This window comes from Myotis davidii, unplaced genomic scaffold (assembly GCF_000327345.1).
Source record: "Myotis davidii unplaced genomic scaffold, ASM32734v1 scaffold132, whole genome shotgun sequence".
Lineage (NCBI taxonomy): Eukaryota > Metazoa > Chordata > Mammalia > Chiroptera > Vespertilionidae > Myotis > Myotis davidii.
Genome location: NW_006285258.1, coordinates 1,955,337 through 1,972,012, shown reverse-complemented (window position 1 = coordinate 1,972,012; position 16,676 = coordinate 1,955,337). Strand labels below are relative to the sequence as shown.

Sequence of the window (16,676 nt, the reverse complement as noted above, 5' to 3'; positions counted from 1 at the left end):
ATGCAGATTTCTGACCCAGTAGTGCCAAGCATCTAAATATTTTTAGTTATGCAAAAAAGTAATGGGTATCACATTTTATGTCTTGTCCACATTTGGACTTACATAGTGCCTGACATATAGTAGATTCCCACTAAGTCTTTTTTTTCTTAATCCTCACCCAAGGATAATTTTTTTAATTGATATTAGAGAGAGAAGAAGGAAAAAGGAGAGAGAGAAGCAGTGATGTGAGAAACATCGATCAGCTACCTCCTGCACATGCCTGAACTGGGGATGGAACCCATATTCTGGGTATGTGCCCTGCCTGGGAATTGAACCTGTGACCCTTTGGTGCATAGGATGACATGCTAACCAACTGAGCCACACCAGCCAGTGCCCAATAAGTTTTGTTGATCAATTGTCAACATGGCATGGGTCTCTCATACAGAAACAGGAAAAAATTAGAGAACTGGATTATCATTTTTCTATACCATATGCAAATGGAAAAGAAGGCACTAAGGGAACTATCTGGATAATATGGGTTAAAAAAATCATTGCCTGAAATTTGACAGGAAGGAAGCAGATCTCCAGTATACTCCAGTGACAGAAAAAGAAAAAGCTGAAGCTCTTCTAGTTACCGAGTCCTGTTTAGAATGAGAACTAGTGCTTGTGGGGTCCATTTGGTGACCCAAAGGCAGACTACAAAGACCAAATCTTTTGGTCTCATTTGATTTCCACCTGAAGCAGAAGTGAACTTTTTTTTGGCTTAGGTACTGCTGTAGCTGAATTTACATGATGACAAAGTGGTAACTTTAAATGGAAAAGTAGGTTGGTTGGGTTAAACAAAATTTGCCTAATTTTAGTCAAATTCAGGTCTTGACTTTTTCATATTTTGACCTATTATGTGGCCACCATATAGATACTTCCCTGAGCTAGAGACCCAGCATCCTTGGCTTGCAGACAAATGTGGTAGCCATTGTCCAAGCTAGGGAAAATGTGTGTTTCTGGTGAGGCTACAGAGGGGAACAAGTAAACAGAATGAAATTGTTTGTGCATGATGCAAGCACAGAACCAGAGAGGATTTAACAGTTGACATTTTAAAGAGTGGCGTACTTGGTTTTAAGGAAGGGCACTTACATTTTTTGCAAAGTTTTCAAGAGTAAATTCATTAGGCTTGGGGAAAAACTCAAGTCTATGCATTCTTCCAATATTCAGGATAATATTAGTCCCCTTTTTCACTGGGTAGCCATCAATGATGTCATCCTGTAAGGCTTTACGCATGACCAAGTCCACAACAGGCTGGTACCGCATGCTTTCATAAATAAAGTTTTCTACCACTTTCAATTTCTGAATGTCATCAATTCGTATGTCTCTATCACCTATGGGAGCAGATAAAAAGGACAAAGAGGTAATGTTAGTTTCAACAGGAGATGGGAATTAAAACTTTCATAGTTTTCACTGAACAGTTTGCTCTTGTTTGGAAAAAAATTCATATTTATAATTCTAATGCAAGCAAGCAATCTGGGCCAAATATGTTATATTTGGCCTATAGAATATTTTATAAAAATTCAGATTTGAAGCCAATTATCTTAAAAGCTGGGGGATTTCATGGAAAAGCTGGATTTTTCTAAAAATCCAGGTAACACTGGACTCACCTCCCCATATGGCAACAATGGGCTAAAGTTGAATGGCTGATGAGCCTTTAGAGAGGCAATCCCTCTATAGTCTCATGTAGACCTACCCAATTTGCTCCAAACATTTATCTGCCTGGCCTCTATCGTCTTTGAGTTTTGCTCCCTACTCTAAATTCTTGGGGAAATTTACTCTTCTGTAGTCAAAGCAAGACAGTGATTTTAGTCAGTTTCAATTTTCTCCTCCGGTTACCTGTGCAGTCATCTGCCCAGGACACATCACTGATGGTCCCGCCTCCCCATCTTATTAGGAACAACCTGTTGATAGAGTGGCAAGAATCCCCCTCCCACCACAACAAAATGGGTACCTCACATCAGCCCTACGTGTGCTGGGGATTGAAGGACACACCCGTGGTCTCAGACTGGCCTGACCCTAGTCAGAGAAGCTTGAATTACTCCAAGCATTGGCAAAGCTTCAGAGTGTCCTCAAATGGGCTACCACTTTTTGCAGAATCCAAATTAGACCAGGGTTCTGAGTTATCCCTCTCTCCTGTACAACTATGCCATGCAGGAAAGGTTTCATTTGGTCAGAGAACTCTAACAGCCTGGACCCTCACATACTGCTCCTTGTACACTCTAATGGGTCTATGGAGTGTGTTCATCCTGGATGAGGAGGTAGAAGGGAACACGATGGAGAAGGTAAGCAAAGGTGTATCCTAGGAAGGAATTACCTAGAGGCAAGACGGACACATGTGCTTTTCAGAGGTCTGTTGAAGTGTCAGAGGGACATCATGGGGCACAAACACTTTTCACTTCTCAACGAAATTGTATGAAAGGCCGTGTTCTCAAGAGTAATTCTCCCACCTCCTCCCACTTATTCCCTGAACAGCTCCTATGATTCTCTCTCTTCACTCCACTGAGCTTGCTTGTTGAAGTCTTCTCCCACCAGTCCGTGAGTCCCATGAGTACAGGGATGACACTGGCTTGTTCACCACTGTGCTCTGCACCTGGCATAATACCTGTAACCTAACGGGGGCATTCTGGGATTTGGAACCTGGGTGCTATTCTGGCTTCTTGTTATCTAACTTGCCAGGCAATTTCCTACCTACAGCCATGCATTTGCAGACCACTTCCCTCACATATTTAAATCTTGTCAACTATTTCAAGCAGCAATGAATATTTTTTTAAAAAAATAGTATCTTTCCACAACCAAATAACTTGTTTCACAGGGATTGGGCAAGGTCAAGAGAGAAAAGTCTACGTCATTATTGATATCTTGCCACATATGTTAGAATATGTTCCTAAAAAGATTAGGCATATGAAAGACATTCCAAGTAAGGAATTCTGTTTTCTCTCAGAAAGCAATTCTGACTTCTGTATCTGACAGCGTTTCTATGGAAGGATGGTGATGGCAGGAGCAGTGGGCAGAATGATGCTGAGGCTGGGGCAGAGAAGGGAAGAGGTAGTAAAAATTGCTTGAGCAGAGGCTCAAGAGCCCTTACAGAAGAGGAGGAATGGCTTAAGGGAGGACAGGCCAGCACCAATGGACTGGGAGAGAGGAAAGTCCATCACTCCCTGTCTCTCCTCCTCCTCTACCACCAACTGGAAATTTGTTTGTGAATGGACTGCTTGAAACCCAGAAACACTGCTATGAATGATAGCTATTTCCCTGATTGAACCCACAAGAGCCTTTGTCACTGATAAGGTAAGCAAAAAATTGTGCTTGATAAAATTTTAAAAATACAAATATGACCATAGAGATGTGTGTATGTGCACGTAAGAAAAAGAAAACACAGTGGTTTCCCCTGGGGAATGGGAATGAGGCTGGAGAGGAGAGTGGAAGGAACTAGAGCAGTGGTTCTCAACCTTCCTAATGCCGCGATCCTTTAATACAGTTCCTCATGTTGTGGTGACCCCCAACCATAAAATTATTTTCATTGCTACTTCATAACTATAATTTTGCTACTGTTATGAATCATAATGTAAATATCTGCTATGCAGGATGTATTTTCATTGTGCTCGGTGTGTCAACATTTTGAAAAACCCTAATTTAACTCTGGTGCCTTGTCACATATAGAAATTTTTTGATATTTTCAACCATAGTAAAACAAAGACTTATAGTTTTGATATTTATTTTATATATTTAAATGCCATTTAACAAAAGAAAAATCAACCAAAAAAATGAGTTCGCGTGTCACCTCTGACACGTGTGTCATAGGTTCTCCATTCACTGCCCAAAGGGGTCGCGACCCACAAGTTGAGAACCGCTGCACTAGAGGATGTCACTTTCTACTTTATACATCTCTCTATCATTTGATTTTTTTCAGTGAGCATGTAATAAAATAAAACACAGAAAGAACAATATTTTTAACCTATCTGGCATCATGAAAGTGAGACAAAATGACTTGCTTTATTGTTCTGTGGGTGGATTATTACAAAGATTTTGTCTGACAGATTTTTAGGACATAAGCTGGTATTCAGAAGGAATTGTTTTCTAATTCCTTTTTATTTGACGAATTCTTACCGACAACACTCTGGATTTCCTTCATTATTGCTTCTTCAATACTAGGGTGCTTTGAAATGAGGAATAGCATGAAGAACACAGAGACAGACATGGTGTCTGGGGCTGCGATCAGCATCTCCAGTATGCACTGGTTCACATTCTCTCTTGTCAGGTCACCACGCTTCTGAATAATTGAAAGAGGGGAGGAAAATTGGAAAAGTGAATAAAAATTTCACAATAGGAAGGGAGATGCCACTCAAGGGTCAGCAACCTCACCAAAGTGAAATCATACAAATTACATGTTAGTAATTGACTGTGAACATTTTTCATGATCTTCAACCGAAAGCTGAACTATTAATAAGAAATTTTCTATGTATTTAGTGTCTTTGGACTCTTCCATTTTCATATTTTGTATTTTGCAGGCACATTAGCTTCAGTCTGAAAGGTTAGTCTCACCAGAATGTCTAATGAGTGGGCCATTTGAGTTGGACATTATAGAAGAGCTGGGGCAAAATACTTAGAAGCCAAACTCTGCAACATGATCACAAGAGGAAATCTTCACACATTGACACACAAACAGTCATACACATGTGTTGTGTTGGAATTATGGTTAGTTCAGGTCAGTACCTCAGCAAAAATCAACTCAGTGGCAAAATCTATACAGTCTTCCAGTTTGTCTGCTGTGGAAATCCTGTGTCTTTTTTCTTCTATCAGAATTTCTATGGCATCTTTCAAATCCTTGCTGGAAAAAAAAGTCAAAATATAATCTATCTGTACTCAGTTAAGACATGTAGAAAAAATTGATTAATTTGCCATTTATTTAAATAAAATTATCTGCTGTAATTGAAACCATCAGTGCTTATGAATAACTGAATTTATACGTAATTCTTCACAAATATCCTTAAATTACGGATAAATTATACTTCATGTTAAGGAACCAGAGTTTCTAGGCACAGATAGGAAAATCAAGGCTGCAACCTTTAGTTAAGCATTAAAAACTGGTACCAAAAGCTAACTCCAGTCATGTTTTCTGATTTTTTATTTGGCCAGCACAGTGTATTAATGAAAAACCCCAAACCAAAACCAGTGACTGTCTCTAGTGCAGACAGGCACTTTGCAGTTTGCCACGGGCACCTCCATTTTCTGTTATCCTGTATTCACCCTGCCCACTTCTATTTGCCTGGCCTGCAAGACTATTGAGTTTGAGATTTCTGTTGTACACAGTAAACTCAAGTGACTGTTCATTAATTTTAATACTTATTCTCATACCTGGCAGTGTCTGCCACATAATAAATACTAATAAATACTAATAAATAATGATTGAATGAATGAATGGCTGCATAAATATGGATAGGCATTTTGACAGTGTGGCGGAGGGAAGAGCTCCTTAGACAAGGGTGAGGTTCTAGTCCAGGTTGTTTTCTTTCTATAAAACCTACTGTAAGTCTCTGAGCCTTACCTCTCTTTAAAGTAAAGGGATTATACTAGATGAACAATGAGGCCACCTTGAGATCTAAATTCTGTTATTCTTGGCTTTGTCTTTAAGTATATATGGTCATGGGTGTTTTCCCCAATCTCAGAGAACCGTATTCTGTATTACAGTAAATGTAATACAAACACCTGTTAAAGTGTTCTGTGACTGAAAAGTCTTAAACTTGCCAAAATAAAAAGTAGAAAACAATATTGCTGGAATATTGGGAATTAAAAGAAGCAAAAATATAAAGTTGAATAAATAAGGATGGAAGTAGATATTCTAGAATCTTCTCCATAATTATATATTTTAAGGTGTTCACATGATAGAGAAAGACAAATGCTGTATGATCTCACTTATATGTGGAATCTTAAAAACAACTCCACAAACTTGAGCTCATAGATACAGAGAACAGACTGGTGGTTGCGAGAGGTGGGGGTTGGGTCTGGGGGGACAGGCCAAACAGGTGAAGGTGGTCAAAATGTACAAACTTCTAGTTATAAAATACGTAAATCCCGGGGGTACATAATGTAGAAGATGGTGACTATAAATAATAAAGAACACTGTATTGCATATATGAAAGTTGTCAAGAGAATGGATCCTAGAAGTTCTCATCACAAGAAAAAATTTTTAAAATTATACATGGTGATGGATATTAACTGGATTTATTGTGGTGATCATTTTGCAATATATATAAATATCGAATCCCTATGTTGTACACCTGAAACTAATATGTCATTCATACCTTAATACAGATACTGGATTTATTGCAAGGCCATGGAAGGGAGGAAATTAGAGGATTTCTCTAGGTCTTTACTGCTCTACGTCATAGGAGATATGAACTAGTGCACTAACCACTGACAAATGTTATATATAGCTAAGCTGTTTCTACAGAAACATAAGAGAAACTGTTATATAGTCTCATCAATGAGTTTCTGTGGGCCTCCAAGTCAAACCAAGAACTACCACCAAACCTTACACCAGAGAAGTGAATGAATCCTTTATCTTATTGATTCAAGTCACAATGAGCAGTGGCAGAAATGAAATGAAATGAAATGACATGTATAAAGAATGTCGTCTCCAAAACTGATACTCATTTACCATATAAGAATATGTACAGCAACATCAAGTTGGTTTCCTTTCTGGAGACTAATACTATTGAACTTAAAAATACACGAACGAGATAAAGTTGGGTTTTCAAGTTTGGGAACTTTTAGAGATGGGGAATTTAAGATGAACATGGGGAAGGGGAAAACTAACATATTTAGTGCCTACTATGGTCCAAGCTCTGTGTAATTGCCCTGTGTATAGGATCTCATGAATTTATATCTCCATTCTGGAAGGCAGGTTCTGTTTTACTTTAAATAACTTCCCAAAGCCGTTTAGTTACTAAGTGATAGGTACAGCTTACAAATCACGTCTGTCTGCCTTTAAATCCCACATGCTTTCCACTGGTGATTAGAGGTGGCAGTGTTTAATGGCTGGCTACTTACACTAAAAACAAACCACCCATTGATTAAGGCAATTGGCATTTGTCCAGTTTTTTGCTAGACTAGTCTAAGATCAAAGCAAAGCCATTTAATGATGGTTTTAGGATCCCTCAAAAACACAAGATATATAATTAAAAAAAATAAAAACCCCACACATTTTATTAGAGTTCACTATGAAAAAATTATTTTGAGATTACTGTCAATTCCTACAAGTTGAATTAAGTTAACACAACTATAAGAGGATCTCATGTTTCCATTTTTTCTAAACATGCAAAGAGAATTTTGACTGATGATAATAATAACAGGCTCATCCAGCTCTTCTGTTCAACTCAAAATACACTGCAGTGTTTTAGTTCCAGATATGGAGCTCTCAGACCACCCACTTGGCCCCCTTGCTGAGAAGTCACCCTGGCCCAAGGCTTCCTTTTCTCTTTGGTCTAGCACCAGTGGTCTGCAAACTCATTAGTCAGCAGAGCCAAATATCAACAGTACAACGATTGAAATTTCTTTTGAGAGCCAGATTTTTTAAACTTAAACTATATAGGTAGATACATTGTTATTAACTTAATTAGGGCACTCCTAAGGCTTAGGAAGAGCCACACTCAAGGGGCCAAAGAGTTGCATGTGGCTCGCGAGCCGCAGTTTGTCGACCATTGGTAGCCACATCAGCCAAATTGATGTAGAAAGTGTTACATCAGCAGCTTAATCATCATCTTTCTTGTAGGCTCTTGATGGCCAGAAAACTTGCTGAAGAGGGAAACAATAACAAAGACACAATGAAAAAACAATTCAATCTCACAGACAAATTTTCCAAACTTGTGTTACTTACACAGACTTTTCATATTTTTTGTATAGCCAAGAAATCTTAAAGAAGATGTCTGGTTTGAGAAGGAGAGCTTGCCATGCCTCAAAATAACCCTGGATTTTAATTACGATGGCGTTTTCTGGAAAAACAAACAAAAAAGAATAGAGGAATTGAGCAAAAATGAGCCCAAGGAGAGTATTATGTGCAGAAAAGACCCCTGTAGATTCTCCCACCAGTCTGGGGTTCTAAGCTGGGCAAGGTTCCACCTTCAGTGGGCGTTCTAGTCATGTTATTGACACTAGACAAGGCAACACACTAATTTATTCTGCTTGGCATTTTAGTTGGCCAAGTTGACCAGAGATTTGCCAGTTTTAAACTTAGTATTAAATAGAGTCTCAAATCTCACATGCCCCTCTCTGACATGATCCATGTCTCTCCTGTTTTTCTGGACAGTGAAGAATAAAAGAGACACTGGTAATTATGGCTGTTGTGGTTTCAGTTCTGGCATGCGGGAGGGCAAAAAGCCACACCACTCTCCTGTTAGGCAGCCAACAGCCACATTTAAACTTCATTTGGTGTTCCTTAAGCAGAGCCATTAGGTGAATAATCTACTTGGATTATGTACCTAATTAATAGCTTTTCATTGTATTCTCATCTCATTGTGCCTTATTCAGACTTTTTCATAGCATTCCTCACATAGCTTTCATATCTATGTTCGGTTTAGAATGTAGAAATCATCTTAGTGTCTTCAGTGCTTGTCTTGAGCCTTGTGCATAGTCAGCTCTTAATAAATGTTTTTTAAGTAAATTGAAAATTAGGGAAGAGAAAACCCGGCTTTTTCCAAATGATACAAATGGGAAGGAAATAAACATTGATTTTCAACAGCTAAATGCGAGCCACTGTGCAAGATGCTTTGCAAAAGGGACTTCGCTGGATCCTTACAATCTTTCTAGGGGAGCGATAGTGTCATCCTTTGGCAGATGAACAAACTGCAGTTCATAGAGATTGAGAAGTCTGCTTAGTACCACACAGCCAGTGTGGCAGCCTGCCCTTGGGCTGGAGCCCAGTTCTGTCGGACCCCAGGACAATGTTCTTTCCTCTTCATTGGGTCCCTGAGATAAAGAGAGTTTATCAAGGACCAGGGAAGGAGAAGGGAAATAAAATAACTCTGCATAAGTTATACAGGTTTTTAGCATCACAGTCCGTATCCATAAGTTAACAGACATTTATACAGTAGTTCCCTTACATGATCCTTCCTAAGAATCTAGGCTAGCAGGGAACCAAGGAGCAGGGACCTGTAAAATATGTTCCTTCCAAACCTGAGGAAAGATGTGTATAAAACAGGCAAGCTGGGATTGGAGCCCCTGTCTGAGGGGATCAGGCAAAGTGTGACTAAAATTCCTTAGAGTGAATGGGGGCTCCTGTGGCTCTTGTGAGGAGTAATTGAAGAGCAGGGAGATGAGGTAAGGAGAGCTGGAGAAGAGAGAGGGAGGGCTTAGGGTTTGTCTATAGTCCCTATGTGATAAATGAGGCAGCAGGTGTTAGAGCTGGTATGGGCAAGTGTTAAGTTATGCCTTGTTCTCGTGACGGTAATGTTTCCCTCAGGTCTGTATGTGGCTTGTGGCTTCACTTCACTTAGGCTTATGTTCAGCTGTCTTCTCTGCAGAGGCCTTTCCTGACCACTCTCTCCCTGAGAACCATGTCCACTTCCACTGACCTGTCCCTTCACTTACTATCCCTTCACTTTGCTTTGTTTTTTACTTCGGAGCACTTATTATTGCTTAATATATTATAGGCAAAATAATATTGCTTGCTATATTGCTTGTTATATATTATAATAAGTATATATAGATAATTACTTGTTTACTGTCCGTATATCCACTGAAATGTAAACTCCCTGAAGCCAAGGACTTTGTTTTGTTCACTGTTCTATACCCAGAACCTAGTGCCTGACATGAAATAGGCAATGATTAAATATCTGTTGTATGAAAAGATGAATCAATAAACACTGCAAAAATTAATTCAGGGAGAATTACATCAAGCTGGATAACAGCAGAATGGAATTAAGCCCAGTAATTAATGTTTGCTTTTAGGTCAGTGGTTCTCAACCTGTGGGTCGCAACCCCTTTGGCGGTCGAACAACTCTTTCACAGGGGTTGCCTAAGACCATCCTGCATATCGGATATTTACATCACGTTTCATAACAGTAGCAACATTACAGTTATGAAGTAGCAACGAACATAATTTTATGATTGGGTCACAGCATGAGGAACTGTATTTAAAGGGCCAGAAGGTTGAGAACCACTGTTTTAGGTGGTGGTAGAGTTGCTTGTATGTGTTTTAATGTTTGTTTTTTATAGTAGTAAGGAAAATGGCTTCCTGAGTGAGACATCTTGCTAGGGTTGTTAAAAATGCTAAATGACAGACTGTATGTAAAGCAGCTTTTTACACTGCTTGGTACATGGTAGATACTAAAGTAATTAATTATAGCTATTGTACTTATTTCCTGCAGCTGCAAACAATGCCATCATCATCATACAGATCAAAATTTTCATGCTTAGCAGCTTTGAGGGAGGGGTGTGTATGTATATTTAGGTGTGTGTGTGTGAGTGTGTGTATTGTGCCCCAAAAGAATGGTTGAAAATGGTTAAATATATCAGTTTGTTTGGTTGGAGGACCAAATGAACTGATTACATTTGTGAGTTTTGACCGTGGGTAGAATTCTGTTTCCTAGAGCAATGATGAGAGATACAAAAGAAATAGATGGCCCTGCTTTACAGAAATTTATATCTTATAGGTGAACAAGGCAGACACACTGGGAAAAAATATCTTAGGAAACCTTAGAGATGTTGAAAGAAGAACATGTAGAAAACAGCATGGTTTACTTGAGGCTGCCAGGCCTCTCATCCCCTTGTTAAGTAAAGGGCAGAATGTCAAGTCATGAGAATGAAGATTTCAGTACCGTCCAAGGGGATCCCCAGGAAGAGCATGTTAGAGGTGTCCAGCATGATGCACCGCATGAGGGTCAGCACGTCAACAGTGCCTGACTCGCTTCTGACATCCTCCAAACTGTCCAGGTGCCTTATGATCGATTCAGCACAAATTGTCACCATGCGCACAAGGCCGGGGCCAGACAAAGCTTAAGGGAGCAGATCAGAGAGTGAGCCATTGTGAACTCCAGGACACGCACAATCAGGTGATTTTGGCTTTTTATGTTTAGAGCTCAATCATCTTACACTTTTTAATTCAATAACTACACATATAAAATAATATAAAATTTTCATATTATTTAATCTCCCAGTATTCTATAAGAATGGATCATCTTTATTGTTAAAAATGAATGGATGAACAAATCTTATTTTAAACAAACGATTCAAAGTTAAACTTTTCATGCTATGGCAAATCATTTGTGAGATTGCATGTGAAACATTTAGTACTGTGGTCATAAATCAAAAATTAGTGTTTTCTTCATATTTATTGTATATATTTTTCTCTAAAGAAGGTTTAGATTTGTTCAGGGTGATATTATTTTATGTTTCAACAGGTGGCAGGATATTGCTACATAATTAGTCAAACTCTTACTTTATTTCATCTGATGTGGTTCCTTTTAAATTTAATTTATATGTTTAAAATGCTAGTCTTATAAGTTATTAAGAGTGCTTTTCTCTTAATTTTGGTATCTTTTCAAACTATTTCCAGATTTATTTTATTTAAACAATGTCATAATAGCTAAGCGGTTCTTTGCTTAACAGTCTTCCCCCCTGGACTGGGAATTCTTTAAGGGCATTGACAACCTGGCATTAACACTATACTTCAGGTCCATAGTACTTAGTGGCCCTCAAAACATATTTGTTGAATAGAGGAATGCATAAATGGATGAGTGAATGAATAAAGACAGGTAGAGTGCACTGGCTCTCATCTCACCCCCTGCTCTGCTCCTTACCATCTGAGTAGCTAGTGGCTTCTGATGGTAGATGATCTATCTTGAGAGTTTAACTCTTAAAGCGCCCCTTTCTCTCTTTGTTCTAAGTATCTTTAAGCTTTAGAGCAATCTTTCTTTTTATGTTTTTTATTATTCAGACTTGCTATTAAAGTCAGAGTCCTTAAGCCACACTGGCCAGGGCCTCTCAGTGTGCTTTAGATGGCCTGTTGGTCTGTGCTCTGTACACTCTGCACATGCCTCAACTATACACATTATTGAGGAGGGTGTCTGGCAAGGTACTCTACTCCCTCTCCCATTATAAATTCCTTGAGGGCCAGGATCATATCTTGTTTCTCTGCTCACCCTTGACTTGCTATGTTGGACAAAAATCACAACCTCTATAGGACTGTGAATTCAATTATAAAACTCAGAGGCTGATGAAGTGACATATAGAGTCCGTCCTAGTTTTATTTTTTAATTTTTATTTTTTAATATATTTTATTGATTTTTTACAGAGAGGAAGGGAGAGGGATACAGAGTTAGAAACATCGAAGAGAGAGAACATCAATTCAGCTGCCTCTTGCGCGCCCCCTACTGGGGATGTGCCGGCAACCCAGGTACATGCCCTTGACAGGAATCGAACCTGGGACCCTTCAGTCCGCAGGCCGATGCTCTATCCGCTGAGCCAAACCGGTTAGGGCTCCTTCCTAGTTTTAAATTCACAAGTTGCTTTCTGTTAAAACATCTGGATGTCAGCCAGTGATGCAGTGAACACATTGTTGGCTGTGTTTAAATCAAACATAAGGCAGACACACTCAATTTTTAATTGAATGATCCTAAATTTAGGGCTCTATCTCTTCTTCATGCCCATAAAATCGCTTTGTGTGTTAACCAGAGGAATGGAAGTTGTGGTGGTTAAAAATGTAGGCTCTGGGGTTGTCTCCTGGGCCACCATTTATGAATGTTTGGATCATGGGCAAGTTATTTAACCTCCTTATGCCTCAGTTTTCTCATTTGTGAAGTGTAGGTGAGTAGAGTGTTTTACCACCCACGGTTACTGTGGGATTAAAATATCAAGTATTTAGAATAGTGCCTACTATATAGTAAATGTATAATGCACGCTAGCTCATATCTTTATTTCAAAACTGAAGCAGCAGAATTTAAGAATGAGTTCTAAAAAGGCACATTCACAGACAAAAGCAGGAGGTAGCCAGGCACCTGATTACCTTTTGTAAAGAAAGGTCGAATAACTTTCCAGAGGGCTGGATTATTGTTAAATATGATGCCATTCTCATGCATGCCGATGCACTGCAGCCCAAGTTTGCTGCCGAATCGGGAGATGTAGTGATTGTGCTTCATTACGTGGAACATGCTTGAGGACCTGCAGAGAAAGCAAGCCTTGGTGTTAATTTTCAAGGATCAGGAGAACCCCTGGTGATGATTTTGACTACAGGTGGCTCTCTTAGCAAGTGCATGTTGAGCTACATGCCATGCATGATTTCTAGTGTTCATATTGAATAAGCACTTCTCTTAGCATAAGAATATCCCTCTCCAGTTGAAAAATGTCTTTTTATATATATATTTCAAATTTTATTTATTTAATTAATTTTGGGTTCATTCTCACCTGAGGATATTTTTTTCCCCATTGATTTTTAGAGAGTGGAAAGGAAGGAGGGAGAGAGAAAGAGAGAAACATCCATCTGAGAGACACATTGATAGGTTGCCTCCTGCACACATCCTGACCCAAGTGTATTCTCTAATCACAGAGTAAAGCTGGCCAGGGCTGTATTTTTAATTATTTAATTTTTTTCCCATCACCATTTATCCCCTGTAAGCCTTCTTCCACCTCCCCCCAGAATCACCACTCTGTTGTCCATGTCTATAACTTCTCTCTCTCTAAAATCAATTTTTTGAAAAACTGCTTAGATGTTAACCTATGGCACTTGGAAGATAAGTGAATAATTTAAGTAATTTAACATCAGAAGGATAAAGGATAACAGGAAAATTATTCTCTTTAGGATAAAGGGTAGGGTGGGTTTATTGAATGGGGTGCAAGCAACACAGGAGAGGGAGAATTGTGTGCGGGAGGAAAAGTCTGCTGGGAATTTATGAAGTTGAGAATTGTGGGGTAGAGGGAATAAATTCTTTTTTCCTCTACCAAGAGAAAAATTAAGAAGTGCTGTGAGTCACTACATTTTCTGAGGAAAGGGGCCAAGATTGGAAAATAGGTTAGTGTAGGGCCCAAGAGAAACAGGCCACCTGGACGAGGGCTAAGGATGGCCAGGGCCATGAACAGCGTGGGTCAGGAGACTGGAAGTCAAAGTTGACATGAGTTAATAAGTTATCTGTCTGGTGAGTAAGATGGAGGGTGTGTGAAGACAGATGGGATGTTTATCGGAGGACAGGGAAGATCGTAAGCGGGACACGTGTTTGTATGTCCATTGTTTTCATAAATGCCAGTATTGTGTTGTAGGCATAGACCAGGCACAAACACCACTTGGGGAAATCAAATGTGGTTATCTAAAAGTATCTGGAAAAAAGTCAGTGCGGTGAGGATACTAGGCAGACAAAATAAGGTCCAGAGAGGTGCAGGTAGCCAAACCCCCAAATCCTCACTCACAGGGCTGCATGGCTGTGGCTGAGTGAGGCAAGAGAGGCCACAGCTCAGCCATCTCCCTCTAAGGCCAGACTTGTTCTACTTAAATCCAGAACATGCCGTCTCTGAGGTAGGGGCCCACAGCCACCCCTGTGCTGCTGGGTAGACAATAGGAATACAGAGTACACAGAGGACCACAGAGTCAGTGCTCGGGCACAAACCAGGTCTCATTTAGCATCCCCTGGCTTCATTGCTAACAAAGTATGCTCCAACTCTTATTCAGATTCCTCCGAGAGGCATAACAATAGGCGCTTTAAATGACCAGGCCTGTGTCACAGTATTTATATATGGACAGCATGGCCAAATGCAGATTTCCAACAAAATGTAAGCATAGGCAGCTTTACTTCTTTCCATAGATTTTCTGCAACTTCAAAAATTTCCACACAAGTATATTCAGATTGATAGCCATTTTTCTTGCAGGTATGAGAAAAAGGGACTGGAGTTTGAGAATTTAAAAAGGGGCAGAGCCCTGGCCAGTGTGGCTCAGTTGATTGGAGCATCTTCCCATGCACAAAAGGGTCTTGGGTTCTATTCCTGGTCAGGGGACATACCTAGGTTGTGGGTCCTGTCTCTGGTTGGAGCATGTGCAGGAGGCAACCAATTGATGTTTCTCTCTCTCTCTCCTGTCCCCTCTCTCTAAAATCAATGAAGGGGTATCCTTGGGTGAGGGTTAAAAATAACAAAATAAACAGGTAAAAATAAAAAGGGGCAGAATGGTTAGTAGAGAAAGAGCAGAGGTTTTCTGCAGTGCAGCTATGAGAGATGTGAGGATAGCTGAGGCGGGGCAAACTGCCATCAGTCTGTGTTTCAGTTGTGTGAACAGGGCGGGAGGCAAGCCATGTATGAGGGTTGTCCATGTGTGTGCTGGTGGGAAGCTGCCACAGGCAGAGCTGCAGTGAGATAGTTCTTGACTTGGGGCTTGAGAATGAATCCACACAGGTCTGCTAGGTAAGTTAAAATAGATCCCCAGAGCTTTTTCCACTTGAGGATTATAGATTATCCCATCTTTCTGAGACCAGAAAGGAGTTCAGAGATAGATCTTAACATTGGCAAGGAACTGCACATTCGAGCAGAGGAATAGGAAGAAAATATGCACATTATTGTGAGAAAGCAGCGTATATTTATAAACATCTCTTTGGTATTTATTACAAAAGAGGAAAACCTGGATTTTTTTTTTTTTGGTGTGCAAAGGATAGAAGATGGAAAGTAATTGTGCAATGCCCAATTGTGCAAATTCAAGAGGCATAAAATATCATTGGTGTTATCTTCATTTTAGGCAATGTTGTTATTTTTTGTGTGAACTTAATATTTATTCAAGTTTTCATGTGTTTACTGCAAGCAACTTTGGTTCTTCCTCCTCATTTCTCCACTGAAATTTTGTTTCTCAACTGCAAAATCCCTTACTATGAGCGTTTCCTGAACATATAACTCTCAAACATGGGGTATGGCTGCTATAGAACATGCAACTTGTTCTTGTGAGCCCAGTTCTTACACAGGCCGGAGTGACCATCTTAACACTTGCTCCTCCCTGTCAAAGTTGACACTTGGCTCCTAAAAGAATGACGTTGCCTTAATGAGGTTGTTTGGTTAATGCCTGTGAAAAACACATTCTCATAGAAGACATTGGGCCAAAACAACTCTGTGCTGGCTGAGCGGGTTCGGCTAATTAGCGAAATTCTCCCACTTGTGATGGATTCCATAGTCCTATTTAAACTTTAAAAGAAAGGCCCTGAAATAATGGCAGTACCAAGAAATGAAAACATAATTATTAAGTGAATAAATTACTTGTGAAAAAATTATATGTTCAAATCAAAACACTCTGTATTAAGGAAAATGTTCTCTTGACTTGATTCCAGATAATATTCATCAAATGATCCCAACTCTTGGACAAGTTTCCCTCTTCCTAGAAACAAGAACAAAACAAAAAATCCAGATGCTTCTATTTATATTTCAGGGAATTAATTTGACTGATAAACAGCTAAAATCTTGTCCTGTACAGAAAAATCATGCTACAGAGAAGACTGAAATTTTTAACAGATTTCAGAACTCTAGCTTTTCTTACCTTCCTTGACCTCATTCTATAATTAAAGCGGATAGGAAGTACTTTGTCTATTCTTTATTCACAAATTTGTATCTAAAAGTTTTTAGTGTTTAGAAGACAAGCCGAACACTATTTTTCTTGCTCTGACTCCTGGAGCTTTTGTATACTACATTAACCACAC

At 39.4% G+C, this 16,676-nt stretch overlaps 1 protein-coding gene across 1 annotated transcript in view; it reads right to left on the bottom strand.

Moving 5' to 3' along the window:
- The window catches only part of LOC102753728 (aromatase), a 29,416-nt gene that overhangs the window by 1,018 nt on the left and 11,722 nt on the right, over nucleotides 1-16,676 (bottom strand). The window contains exons 3-8 of the mRNA XM_015558952.1: nucleotides 13,025-13,179; nucleotides 10,839-11,015; nucleotides 7,901-8,015; nucleotides 4,738-4,852; nucleotides 4,132-4,294; nucleotides 1,114-1,355 (exon numbers count right to left, since the gene is read on the bottom strand). Coding sequence (XP_015414438.1) covers nucleotides 1,114-1,355; nucleotides 4,132-4,294; nucleotides 4,738-4,852; nucleotides 7,901-8,015; nucleotides 10,839-11,015; nucleotides 13,025-13,179 — 967 coding nt within the window. The remainder of the gene's footprint in view (nucleotides 1-1,113; nucleotides 1,356-4,131; nucleotides 4,295-4,737; nucleotides 4,853-7,900; nucleotides 8,016-10,838; nucleotides 11,016-13,024; nucleotides 13,180-16,676) is intronic.